The sequence below is a fragment of the Camelus bactrianus genome, chromosome 2, assembly GCF_048773025.1.
Source record: "Camelus bactrianus isolate YW-2024 breed Bactrian camel chromosome 2, ASM4877302v1, whole genome shotgun sequence".
NCBI classification, from domain to species: domain Eukaryota; kingdom Metazoa; phylum Chordata; class Mammalia; order Artiodactyla; family Camelidae; genus Camelus; species Camelus bactrianus.
The window spans coordinates 19,893,756-19,907,962 of NC_133540.1; the positions used below are offsets into that span (position 1 = coordinate 19,893,756).

General features: G+C 47.1%; 1 protein-coding gene across 6 annotated transcripts in view; it reads left to right on the forward strand.

Annotated features, from left to right (window-relative positions):
• The window catches only part of RAPGEF2 (Rap guanine nucleotide exchange factor 2), a 219,811-nt gene that overhangs the window by 51,777 nt on the left and 153,827 nt on the right, over nucleotides 1-14,207 (forward strand). For all 6 annotated transcript variants that reach the window (XM_074376793.1, XM_074376734.1, XM_074376744.1 and 3 more), the window contains exon 2: nucleotides 12,675-12,745. In XM_074376793.1, the coding sequence (XP_074232894.1) occupies nucleotides 12,675-12,745 (71 nt within the window). The remainder of the gene's footprint in view (nucleotides 1-12,674; nucleotides 12,746-14,207) is intronic.

Consider the following 14,207-nt stretch of genomic DNA (forward strand, 5'->3'; position numbering starts at 1 on the left):
GACGGGAATGGGCTGCTCGGTCCGAGGGGCACCCTCCCCAGAGGAAAGATGGATTTGTTCTGTAGCGAATACTGGCCAGCCCTGCTGCATTGGGACTGCAGTCATCACTTTATTATGGGATCTGAGCCTCAGGACTAGCCAGCCTCCAGCAGCTGGTGAGCTGCTCGCCACGGAGCCCTCTTGCCACTCAGGCTCTGGGATCCCTCAGTTCCAGACACTTTCTGGGGTTCATGGGGAGTGAGGAGGTACAAGAGAGGCTCCCTCCCTAGGAGCACACATCCTCCCAAGTACTGCCCGTCTAGGCTGGCTCCCTCAGGTGCTTCATTTTTATGTAGAAAAATACCAACAGTACAAATGAACCTGTGGCATTACCTCAGGAGTGATGCCCTAATAAATGCCTAGGGGGTCATGGGGAGGGAGGGCTGGCAGCGGGCTTCCTGGTCAAGGTGCCTGTCAGGAGGCTGGGAGGCGGGCCAGCCTGCAGTGGAGGCTGGGGCGGAGGAGCCCGGGTGGGACCCCGAGTGCAGAGTGCAGGAATCACCGAGTGCCTGTGCATGGGGTTCAAATCGGTGGTCCACGAAGGGTTCCAGGAGCACAGGGGACAGCACGGAGAGCTGTCCAGGGTCCCTTATTTTGTCTGTGTGATGCATGGTGAGAGGCAGGAAAGTCCTGAACTGGAAATAGAATGAAAAAAGAATGACAGGAAACTTAACAGGATTGAAAAAATTAATTGTGTGAGGAAAGAGCTGCCACAAGCAACTCCAAGTGGGAAGGTGACTTTTCGGGTTTTCACTTGTACCGGTGGCCGAGGAGGAGGAGGAATCGGCAGAAGTAGCTGGTGTTTTGGGGGAAATGTAGTGTGACTTTCAGCTGCTGTTGGAGGCAATGCACCAGCAGCTTCAGAGGGTCACTCGTGGTGGCGGGGACGGGGGTGGTCATGGTGGTCTGGGAGGACAGTCGGAGTCTAGGAGTTACTTGTGCAGTTGGGCTGAGAGCAGACGCGATTTCCTCCTCCTTAGAAGAGTGAGGCTCACGGACCAGCCCAGGGGCTGACCTTGGGGCTGACCTTGGGGAGACCCCTGAAGCCTGCAGAGCCCTCAAGGGGCCCAGGAGATGCGGGGGGTGGGGTGGGGCACTGTGTCCCCTTCCTGATGTGTCACACTCCTCCCTTTGCTGTCTTTTCTGCTCATTGCTTGTCACTCCCTGACACTCCTGATACTCTGCTTGGTCAGTGCCTTCTGTCCCTGGACTGTGATGGCCACAGGACAGGGTTTTTGTTTGTTCTGTAGACTGGTGCACCCCTGGCACCTACAACAGTGCCTGCACAGTGGGGATGGGCAGTGCTGTTTTGTTTTAGAGAGATCACGGGTGATCCCTGAGAAACAGATTTCAGTGAACTTCAGGGCAAAGATCGGATTCCAGAAGGTTGTACAGTAACTGGATAGTTGAGAGCAGTGACCAAAGGGGTGTACCTCATTCCAGAATCTTGGCAGAGAGAGTGCTGTTGCTGTAAAGGACTTGGAAGGGTCGGGGAAGACAGCCCAGGCGGGAACGTGCGTTTCTGAGAAGGGAATTGGAAGTGATGGGGGAAGCACAGTGTTAATGGTCTAGAAATCTGGGGGGTGTTCTCACTGCACGTGTAATGCTGTGTGCTTTCTGAAGGGCTTACTAATTTCAGAGAAGATACAAAAAGGGTGATAAAGAAGAAAAAGTACACATTCTGTTTTTTCCTGTTCTTTTTAAATTTGTAAACGTTTAATTTTCTCTCAGGGCACCAATACCGAAGGTAGAATCATCGTGAGTGTTTTGGGGGAGGGGTGTGGGGTGAGGAGGGGTCTGCGGGTGCGCCAGACCTCCTTCTGCGTTGCAGAGTTCTGCACCGAACCTTCTACTCACAGGTGACCGGCCTCCTTGGATAGATGTTTGGTAGAGTCCCCACTGGCGTGCTGAAGTGTAAGAGATTTGAAAAGACCAAGGGGACCAGTTCAGCAACATCTAATATTTTCCTTTGTGAGTAATGCAGTGCCTTAAGAGGCAGCATGTACCTGCCATGAGTGTTAGTTAGGGTTAAGGAAGGTTAAATGACACGCCAGGTCCAAGTAGTCTAATGTCGTAGATTTGGTTCCATAATTATCGAGTGACTTTATTTACTAACATTTTCTGCTAAAAATGATGGTCAAGCCATAATGAAGTGAAATTTAAAATAAGACAGGGATGAATATATCTAAATAAATTCCCTTAACCTCCATCATGTCTCCAAGTGACACAGTTCTTAGAATAACCTGGTGCTGCTGCTCAGAGCATTTTTAGACTGTATCTTGGTGGTGGTGTCAGAATTGCTTAGCGAATCCCACAGGGAAGTTACCTCTTCCCTTCCTTCTCATCTCCTCCTGCCTGGGACGGCTGCTCTGTGGTAACTGGCTTCCTGGGGTGGTAGGTCCCTGGCGCCTGGGGAATCTTGGTAAGGATGCTCTGAGGGCTCCAGGTTGTGTGTGTGTGTGTGTGTGTGTGTGTGTGTGTGTGTGTGTGTATGTGTGGTGGGAGGTGATGTCAGGGTATCGCTGTTGTGAAGGCCAAAGGTCTTTGTTTAGGATGCTCATTTCTGAATGTGATGGATTCCGTCACTGAGATCGGACGTGCACACGACAGATTTAAGCCACGTCCTGTGCAGCTGGGGGAGGCAGGACAGCTGCAGGAGCATGAGGCCAGGTGTTAGATGTTTGAAACGTGATCGAAAGGCAGGATGCTTCAGAAACTACGGCCCGCTGCTCTTCCCGTGGAGCGCTTGATTAGAATTGTGTGTACGTATTTTAATAGTCTCTGTTGCTTCTCCACCATTTGGAATGTGCTTCTTTTTCTGTAACTGCTCCCCCCCACCCCCTGCTTATCTGGTTGGACAGGTAACTTCTCTTCGCAGCCACCTCTCCTATTACGGACAGATCTGAAAGAGATCAGCTTTGAATCATACGTAAAATTTCTTCAACGTTTTCTTTCATTTCTGACAAACAGAGCTGGAAGGCTTTAATTGCATATGTGGAATGTTCTCAGCTGCTTCTCTTGTCCTCTTGAGAAATGGAAAAGTTGGAGAATAAGAGATACTATTGGTAGTTTCACTCCTCTGTAAAGCACTCAAGATGGGAAAACAGATGTCAAATTATTTTCGTCTTTTGTCCTAGAAAAATGGCAGCAGTGAGGTTTTCTATATTTAAAACCTGCTTCCATTCAGAAGAGCTTCCTCTCTGCTCAGAGGCATTGAAGAGCCTGTGTCCTCGGTGACCCTGGCCTCTGTGCCTTTGTTATGCAGGGCTGTCTGAGCTCCCGCTCCTGCAGGAAGACTGACATTTGCACCGTGCATGGTTCAGAATGCAGCCCGTTGAAGGAGCATCTGGAGTTAGATCACCTCTGGAAGTTCAAGTGTCTTGATGGTGGTTCTGCAGAGCCAGGCCTTCAGCCGGGGTTTTTGAAGGTGGGGGGGGGGTCCCCTCCACCCACTCATGCCAGCTGGGTTCCTGCAGGGTTAACCAGAGCCAGGCCATCCCTGGGAAATAAACACCAAGCCCAGAGTTTTAACTGTGTCATTATAGAACTGGGTGGGGGTGGGGCGTGTTTGGCTCATTTTTCAAAAAATTGAAATAGAAGACAATCCAAGCATCATTTTATCCAAGAGGGAGGGCACGTGTGTGCACATGTGTGTACAGCTGATTTGCCTTTCAGGTTGTACTTAATCAAATGTTCAGTGAGAACTTAAAATGCAGTCACTCTCTGCCTGCTTGCTCATTCACGGAGCACAGAGGCCAGGTCGGCATTCAGTTTACGGCAGGTGCTTTTCCACTGTGGTCATCTCTACACGTGAAATTAATATCTGACTACACACTTTGCAGTCTGAGAGCCTGAGATAAGATAGTTACTTCAAAATGAAGGTGTGTTTCGACAAGTTGTCCTTGCTGCCTGAGGGACGTGGACTCCGGGAAGCGGTCTGCCTGGTGGTGTGCAAGGTCCTGAGGGGAAATGCACCGACTCCCAAAGCAGGAATTGTGGGCTGATCTAGATGCTTGAGAGTCTCCTTATTTTGGTCCACAGGATGAGTTTTTAGCTACAACTCGTGTCGACTATTCTAATGAGAAAGTTTAGCTTTCGCAAGTGACACTTATTTGCTCATGGGGTTATTTCCCTTGCCCGTGACAGTGACCATGGGGTGTGACCAGCACGGCTCATCTCACGGCCCTGGGATGCCTGTGGCCACTGATCCACTGACGTGTGCATTGTCTTCAGGACGAAGGAGACAGAGAAGGAGGCTCTTGTGTGACAGTCCCCTGCTCCTTGAACTCAGGAAGCCCCCCCCCCCCCGCCAACCGCCTCCTGAAACGTGACTTTCCCAGCATCAGGTGGGGTAGCCGTGGATGAGGATGTGCTCTGGTCAGCCCCAAGGTCCTTTTTGTGATTTTGTCGTTCATTCAAGACATAATGACTTTATAATTGCTTTTGTCTCAAGTCAAGGAATTGTTGAGAAACACTTTTTTTTTTAAGCTGTAAAGAACACCCGAGGAAATTTTGGTCAAACAGGAGAGCTGGAACCTGTGTCTTGATTCTGGAACTCCTTGCCCTCATGTCCTGTGAGGGTGCAGTGCCCCAGGGCCCCTGGCTGAGGACACCCCGCCCGGCAGAGTCGCAGGGGACCAGTAGCGCAGCGCCAGGCTGCCTGGGCTCTGACCTGTGAGCCTGAAGGAGGCCCACCCCTCCGGGTGCACGTGAACGAGCTCAAAGACATCCTTCCCGGGCCTGGGGCTGGACTGGCTGTTGAAGAGCATGCTTAAGAATTTGCCTGGACGTTGAACACTCCACCCGGGATTTTTTTCTTGCATTTCCCTGAAGGGTGAGGTGATGTCACCCTCTGGGATATGAGGCACCAAGGGCACAAGACGCCTCAGCAGTGTAGTGATGGGACATTTTGTTTTAAACGCCCTGGCCCTTTCCCAAGACGTGTGTGGTGGGGTGAGGCGGGCAGGCTGGTTCGGGATGCTACAGTAAGTGACTTTAGTGAGAGTACTGGTGGGCCTGTGTTCGCCCCCTGGCCTTGTGTCCCCTTTCATTAGGGACAGAGGAGAAAGGACCCCTGGTGTTCCCTGTGAAGACTCGGGTCCCCTCCGTGTGACTGCGTGTGAGCAGGCCCTGGAAGGGCTGTCAGGCTGGCCCGCCACCTGGTGGCCATTTGCAGAACTGTCTCTGCTGGACCAGGTGGGGGTGGCACCACCCGGCCCTGGCACCCAGACTGCAGACACGGTCCCCTCTGTCCCTTTTACTCCTGGGGGCGGTGTTCACTGGGGCTCCTGCCTTCCATCACCCCCACTCTGGCGAGAGGACTGCCCCTTTCTTCCTCTGCTTCCAGTGGGTTCACTGCCTGGGGCCGATGCAGAGATGAGAACAAGGGGTAAAAGGTAACAGCACCTTTGTTCAGAGCGTTTATTCTCTGACCGAGGAGATACAGGGTGGACCCTGGAAGGTAAAGTGACCGCACACCTGTGGGGGCCCCAGTGAGAGCTGCAGGGGCTCAGGTGGGAGACAGGGGTGGGCGAGCACTGTTCACCAGGTCAGAGGGAGGGGAGTGTGTTTTGAGGGACTTTGTGTTAGTCTGGACCCCAAAGCTGCTGGCCGTTTGTGTGGAAGGGGTGCAGAGGTGGCTGGTGTGGGCTTCACTGGGAGCCAGCCTGGGGAGCTCCGGAAGCAGGCGGCTTGAACAAGACAGATGTGAAAAGTGCTGGCAGGTGTGTACTCTACCAGCACACCTGGTAGAGAACCTGGCTATGTAAAGCAGACATCCCGGTGCCCTTTAAAAATCATTCATTCAACTTTTTTTGGGGGGGAGATAGAGATACATATGAAAAGACGCAATGATTTATAAAAATTCCCATGTCCATAAATTCCAGGACTAGTTTACATTTTATAATTCTTGGCGCTCCTATATTCAGACCTTATAGGTAATAAAATCGGCTACTCTTTTAAAGGTCTGTATGTGCCGAGTGTTGTTACAGTGTTATGCTTCAGTGACACAGCCTGGGCGGAGTAGAGAGCGTTCACCCTGTAGCACATCCAGGGCACACGTCTCGGCGGGGATGGGGTGAGGATGAAGGCTTTGCTCCGTTTGACGCCCCAGCCCATATTCTTCCCACTGTCCTTCTGAGGATGGTTTTAAAACATATTTTAGTGTAGAAGAATTGGGGCTTTCACAGCTGAAATGCCTAAGCTTAGCCCCGACGTCAGTAGGCACAGCAGGGCTGGCCGACTTTGCGCCTGTCTGCCCCTCCCTGGTTTGGCCGTGGACGTAAGCTTGAGCCTGGGACATTCTGGCTTGTACTGTCCTTGGTGACAGCGTTCGGGACGTTACTCTCAGATTCCTTGCCGGTGATCTTTGGCCAGGAAGGGTAAATTCCCTTCCCATCTTTGCGAGGGAGAGTAACCTGGGTGGGCAGTTCCTGGTCCTGGGGCTGCTGGCGGGGCAGGGGGTGCTTCCCTCTGTCCCCTCTGCCCCCCGATGTCCCCTCCCCGGCCTCTGGCCTTGGTTCCTGTCCCCACAGGCTGCCAGCTGTAGCCCGTCTTGACTTTAGTTTCTTTGATGAGTTAGATGCAGTCTTTTTAAAGGAATCAGTCTTACTTTTTTTGTTTTTTAATTTATCCTACAACAGAAAGGTTGTACCTTTGGCTACCTTACTCCTGACTATAGTTTAAATGCATAGCTTCATATGTAAAGCAAAACTCATTTTAAAGGGAAAGGATTTTTTTCTCCTAGTAGAGCACACAGTGTGGGCCCCCCCCCCCAGTTTACAGTCTGTGGTGGCGGGGAGGGGTGTGTGAGGGGTAGTTCCTTTCCCTCTGCTCTTCAAAGATCATGTTAAACTCAACGTAAGTTGCTAGCCAGCCCCTAGTGCTGGTAAACAGGGAGATTCAAACTTAGCTGTCAGTGAATTACATGTGTGCTGCGAGTCAGGCTGCGTCCGGGGTGAGTCTCCAAGGGGCTACGAGGGAGGGTGCCCAGGGTGGAGAGCCCTCCCCGACTTTCCCATGGGGCCTGGGTTGTGTTTACAGACTCCGAGCCAGAGGGTTCTGTCAGGCTGTGAGCCGCCACTGTCCTAGTCACTTAGAGGGTGCTTTTGGGTTTTGATACATGGTTTACATTTGGACCAAAAAAAAAAAAAAAAAAATGAGAGGGAGAGAGAGAGAAGAGAGTCTTTCTCATGGAAAACTGCATTCCAGTTGGCCGGCCAGTGTTCTTGCCTCCTGGTCTACAGTGGTTTTATGACTTTTATCTGCCTTCAAATAACATCTATTTTTGAAGAAAGGATGTCCTTCCTAGAAGAGATCTATTGTTCTGAAAAAAAAAATGCTGCTTCCTGGTTAAAACAACAGGTTCCTGTTTGTATCCAAGACCAGAGAACTTGGGGGGAAAATAACTTTAAAGGGCCCTTACAACAGTCCTAGTCATGTGACTTTGACTTGTCTCTGGTGGTGCAGTGCAGGGCGTTAGAGGGTTGTTTGCAGACCAACGTTTCTTGACACAAAGGACAATCGGAACACTCTCGGTGATTAAGCATGCCAGCGTGGTTTTTTTTTTTTTCCATCATCAGCTTTGTTGAAATGTAACTTCATTCTGTGAATGTCTTGCTTGTGCAGAGGGAGAAAAAGAGATTCCAAGAAGATAAATCCTGGAAGGCCACAGGTTTCATGGTTGCTCTTAAGAGGAAACTCGCTCTGGGAGGCAGCGAGTGGGGCAGATTTTGGGTTAGCTTGGGAGCTGCCTCATTTCCTTGGCTGTGAAAGCAGCTCCTCACCCACTCGTAGGTTGTATTAATAAAGGCCACAGAGGGGAGAGGAGGGCAGAAAGTGTAGGGAGCGCGGCCGGGAGGGGCCCCTGGTACCCGCGGATCTCTTCCTTCCCCGCTGGTGCAGTTGATCTGTCTTGGGTGCGCTGTGAAAGTCTGGACCACCTGCAGATGTGTTTGGACCTAGGAAACGCAGATGCTGACAGCCAGCCCCCAGGGAAGAGTCCCAGCCCGCAGGTCACTCCAGCTTGTGTTCCTCCATCTTCTTTAGCTCTTAGGGCAGACAGGGTGCCCCGAGGGAGGGTGGGGAGAAGGCGAGGTCGCTGGACCCCTGGGGAGAGGGTGGGAGAAAATGGTAGGAAGATCCCCAAGGCCCTATCTGCGCGTTCCAGAAGACCGCCCGGTGCACCTGCCCCAGGAAGGGAGGAGAGACGTGCCCCCCCAGCACCGCCTTTCAGCCTGTCAGCGCCATCTGCCCTCCTTGCAGTCCCTCATCGCCGGGCAGCCTGGTGTCTGCCTGCCGGGCTCTCCCCTGGAGAGCAGCGAGGTCGCAGACCCTCCTCTAACTTCATTTCCTTGCTCTTCGCTGTTTTCTTTCATCCATCAGAGTCAGATTCTCCGGTGCCTTTTCTGAAGCTTTTTGGCTCTTCCTCATTGCCCACACCTGGGATGGTTGCAGGTGACACGTGACATGGACACGTGTGTGTGCCCCGCCGGCTCGACAGTTTCTCACCACTCCTTCCTAAGAGATCTCAGGTTTAGGTAGAATCTATCCATAAAGTTGTCTAACTAGCGAGACCGAACTGCCTTCCACGTGACAGCTTCGTGTGGAAGAATGACGCCCACGCCTCGCGTTTCCCAGCTCGCGAGGCTCAGACCATGTGAAACAGTTTCCTTTGAGCTGACTTACTCTGAGAGTGATAGAGGGAGCTCCGGTCGTCATGTCGTGTTGAATTCACTTGGGAAGCTCGTGGTCTAGCTAAGTGTCTGAAATACTCGCACAAAGCCCCTGCACAGGGCTCCTTGCTTGTGTATTGCCGGTGTGATACATGTTTAAACTCACCCCTCACCCCTCCAAAAAACCCACCATGACTCTGTAAGGTGCAGGTGATTTATCTGTGCGGCTGCAGAAGGCCTCTGGTCTTTTAAGGGTGAAGGCTGTTCTTCCCCTCCACTCTATTTCCAACCTTGCAAAGTCTTATTCTGTCATTTTTCTTTTTTTAAGACTTCTCCCTTCTCCAGCTTTCGAAAAATCCTATTTCTTTCTATCCTTTCCGAAACAAACTTTCTTGGTCAGTGTAGATTTATTTGGCGGAGGAGTGCTAAGTGAATGTAAATGGGCTTGTCTGTTTGCTTAGAGGGAGCAATCTTAAGCCCTGGACAGTTATAACAGGTTGATGGGTATTTCAGGGAAAAAAATGTAAGACTTTCGTATTAGATTCAGGCTGTAAGCACTTCAGAAATGGGAGGGCAGTCTTCACCATTTAATGACTGCAAGAAACTACACACATTTATAGTATCTAAAATGGAATGTGAACTTTAGGATTACTCAGAAGGACCTTCCATTACAAAGTATTAAAGAACATTTCTCATTAAGTAGCACATTTTTTATTGGCTTTCTTTGCCTGCAAGTAGAATATTATAATTGGAGTATGATTGCTTCTAAAGATCTATTAGCTTCAGGAGTGCACACGTTGATAATTAGGTGGTGGGAAAGGTTTTGTTTAGCTTTCTGATTTGTATTGAATTTCTAGGTCTAGTTTTAGATTTCAGTCTTAAAGTAGTTTTTGAAAGGTCTGTGGGAAATAACAAAGACTACAGATGAATAGAATTAAAGGCTGTCAGTTTATTTGAAAGTTGACCATCAGAGGGTGACACTTTAAATTTCTGGTATTGATAGATTTTAAATTGGGACACTTGAGAATTATAAATGAGGTCCTCCCCCCCTTAACACATCATAGTATTGTTTAAGGGGTACAGTAAAATATTTTAGGCTGAAAACCCTCTTGGTACCTTCTTAGAAAGGTCTCAGATTCCTTACATAGTTATTCTGTGAGTCATTGTCCCTGATCTGTGCCCTTAGTATATGAAATCTAATTGCACGTCTAGTTTGGCTTGTTCTCAAAGGTATTCCCAAGGTAATAGACTTTTTTCCCCTTAATCAAAAGAGAGGATTAAATTTAACCAAAGCAGTGCAAGACTTGTACACTGAAAAGTACAGAGTATTCCTGAAAGAAATTAAAGAAGGTCTAAGTAAATGGAAAAACGTCCCACGTCGTGGGTTGGGAGACTTAATATTGTTATGACAGTCATGCTCCCTGAGTTGATCTACAGGTTCAGTGCAACCCTTGTTAAAACCCCAGCTGGCTTGTTTGCAGAGATTTACATGCTGATTCTAAAATTCATACAGAAACACAAGGCACCCAAAACAGTAGAAGAAGGTTGGAGAACTCACAGTTTTTGATTTCAGGCTTGCTGGAGAGCTGCACAGAGGAGGCAGTGTGGGGCTAGCGGGAGGGTGGACGCACAGACCAGCAAAGTAGATCTGCGGGTCCAGACATCGGCACCCACAATACGGGCAACTGATTTTCACCGAGAGTGCAGCTCAGTGGGGAGCACTCATATTGTCAACAGAGGGAGATGGGGCAGCTGGACATCGCATGCAAAAGAATGAAGTTGGCCTTTGACCTTATGTTATGTGGAAAATAATTCAAAATGAATCCTAGACCTCAATAGAAGAAGCAGCTATAGAAGAAGCACTTCTAAGAAAAGATGTTAGTAAATCTCGGTGACCTTGGATTACATGATGGTTCCTTAACAGTGACTCTAATTGCATAAACAAAACAGGAAAAATAGATAAATTGGGCTTCGTCAAAATTAAAAACTTTGTGCTTCAAAGGGTACCATCCAAGAAAGTGAAATGACAGCCCAGGGAATGGGAGGAAATATTTGCCAATGATACATCTGAAAAGAGCCTTCTATGCAGAATACATAAAGAATTCTTTAAGTGGAAAAATAAAAAGACAACCCAATTAAAAAATAAACAAAGCATTGAATAGCTATTTACCTAAAGACGTTGTATAAATGACCAATAAGCAGATGAAAAATGGTCTGCATCCTTGGTCGTTAGGGACATGCAGAGCAGCTCCACAATTGGACGCCACTTGGAGCAAAGCTGGGAAGGCTGAAATAAAAAAAGGCAGATGTTAGTGCTGGCAAGGACGTGTGTGGAGAAATTAGAGCTCTCGTACGCCACTGATGGGGTTATAAATGATGTAGCCACTTAAGTAAACAATGTGGCAGTTCCTTAAACAGCTAAACGCAGAGTTAGCAGCAAGTCCACCCGCTGGTATATACCTATGAGAACTGAAAACGGCTGTCCTAACAGAAACTCACGCGTGAGAGTTGTAACAGCATCATTTACACTTGCCCCAAAGTAGGAAAAATCCAGATGTCCATCTGTGGGTGGGTGGGTAAGCACAATGTGGCGTACCTCTGCAAAGGAGTGTTATTGGGCAGCAGAAGGGGAAAAGTGTTATAGGCTACGAGAGACACGAACCTGGAAGATGCTGTGCTGAGTGAGAGAAGCAAGTCACAAAGGGTCGTAAATTCCATTGTGGGATTCCGTTCACACAGAATGCCCGGGATAGGCAAATCCACGGAAACAAAGTTGACTAACAGTTGCTAGGAGCTGGGGGAAGGAAGGATGAGGAACGGGTGCTGATGGGAGCAGTTTTTCGGTGGTAAAAGTGTTCAGGGATTGTGATGGTGATTATACACTAAAAGCAAAGCACTGAATTTTTCACAGGTGATGAGTCTTGAGTCCTAGCCTCCCTGGCACCCCGGGAGAGGAGCCCTGAGCCCCACCCCGGAGAGGAGGGCACAGCTGGCCAAGCCAGCGGACGTGGGAGGGGCGCGTGCACCGCTGGGGTGGGCTGTGTGCAGTGGCTCAGCGCTGCTGTGGCCTCCTGCCCCCCCCCAAAAGGTGTAGATTATATCTCAATAGAGCTGTTATTTTAAGGAGGAGGATAATTTTACAAATTTCGTAAAATATGTTTGTTTTCGACTTTGCTTAAGATTTGGGGGAGGAGTAGATATCTACTCAAATTCTTGATGTCACAGGTTGCTAGATATTCATTTATTGGAGCCTTAAAATACGAATTCCTGCACACCTGACATTTATATACTATTGTACCTCAGCTATACCTTAATTTAAAAAAATACCGATTCCTTGCTGGCTTGTCGTATAAATGAGTGTAAACAGGACTGGGAGTTTTTAACCTGTTCTAAACTTTCACGCATAGCTTTGAGTCTTTTTCCTATGCGTTGCAATGTGATCTAGAAACACAAGGCCTGTCTCTCATTTTTAAAAGAGGATATTTAAATTTGAATATTTCCACATATGAGAAATGTCATTTGGTGAAAATTGAAAAAAAAAAAGTGAATTCATGCTCATGTTTAAGAGTTCATGAGATAGCATGGATTAATTTTTATCTTGACTAAGGAAATAATTTAATGATGGAATTGGCAAATATTTATACTTTAAAAGTTAAACTTTACATGTGACATTTTGATGTTAAAGGCAGAAAATAGGTGATAACAACTTATGAGGAATTTATTTTCATAAGTTTGAGCCCATTTATTTCATATTTTAATATCTTTTGTGTGTGTCCCAAAGGCAGTTGTAGCTGATGGATGTTTGTACAGTTCAGCGTTTCCCTTAATGTTTTTTCTTTTTAATGTCTAAGACCACTTGTATTTAAAGAAAGCTACCTTTAATTTGGTCTGTAAGTATAATGACTTATTTTAGAAGTCTCTTTTCCTGACAAGTCTAATTATTTCTGTCCTTTTTTCAAACAGGATCTGGAAATAGTGTATTCCTACTTGCATGGTATGGAAGCCTTATCGAACCTGCGGGAGCATCAGCTGAGGTGAGCCACTGTAAGATGAACACTCATATGTGGGATCAAAGGAAAAAATAAAAGAAGGCAAATGAACTTAAATATAAAATTACAGAAACAGACTCATAGACATAGAATACAGACTTGTGGTTGCCGGGGGGAGAGGGGTGGGTAAGGACAGACTGGGAGTTCGAGATTCTTAGATCCTGACAGGTATATATAGAATAGATAAACAAGTTTACACTGTATAGCACAGGGAAATACAGTCAAGCTATTGTAGTAGCTTATGGTGAAAAAGAATATGAGAACAAATATATGTATATTGATGTATGACTGAAACATTGTGCTGTACACCAGAAATTGATATAACATTGTAAACTGACTATAACTCAATTTAAAAAAAAAGATGAACAGTAACAGGATGCTAGAATTTTATATGATCATTTATTGTCATTTAGAAGTAGGATTAAAGATAAGTTATAAAAACACTGACTCATCCAGTGTCCATACTTGGCCCTATAAGGTGTACCCACAGAACTTTTTGACATTTCTGCCATAGTGATAACCTCTCCCCTCCCCTGGCCCTCCCCCTCGCCCTCCCCACCTAAAGTGAGGAACACCACTTGGTGAATATACCAAAAAATGGAGCATTATTTGCCGTCCTGGCAAATACAAATCTACTTCTTAGTGCGCAGATACTTAAGAAACCAGAATGTTCCTAACTCTTCAAAGAATGATCCAGCTCACTAGTGTGGTGTGTTTTAGATCTCTGTGTGCAGTATGTTCATTGTGTGAGGCTGACTGCCCTTTTCTGGGAAACACAGTTTACACCACAGTTGTTTTTTTACAGTCCACACATAAAAATCTCATCACTTCTACTCTGCGGTGGTACAGCAGCCTTGTTTATGGTTATCTGGGGTTAAATTAAAAAAATCAAAAACATCTTATATAATGCAGTGATTTTACCCTAACTGGAACAGAAAATAAAGGACCTTGGGAAGATGGATTTACGTATAAAGACCAACTAGGACGTCATGGGAAGGGTTGATTTCCTCCAGCTCCTGCTAGTTTTAATAGCAGCAGGCTCTAATTATGAAAGGGGTGCTTTTTCTGTGTATTTTCCCTTTACTGTTTAAACACTAATTAATTTGTGAGCATGTCAGTTTCCTGTTAGTTGTTAAGTGACGAAGTGTCAAGAGGATTAAATGCTCCTAAGATTAAATTTTTAATGAAACTAATTTAGATTAAAGTAGATTGTGGGTTAAGTGTTTAAAAATTCAGGCAAGTTTTATTAGAAAGGGCAACACCATTGGGAATTTAGAAGATGGCTCAAATTAAAGCAACAATAATTTTCAAAGTGTCTTTCATTTTATGTTTTTGATGACAGCTGTCTTAAGAAAAAATTGTGCCACCAATTGTCTGTCTAACTGAACGAGGTTAATCTGCAAATGCAGATTTATTAATATGCAAATGTGTGTCATTGCCATGTGCA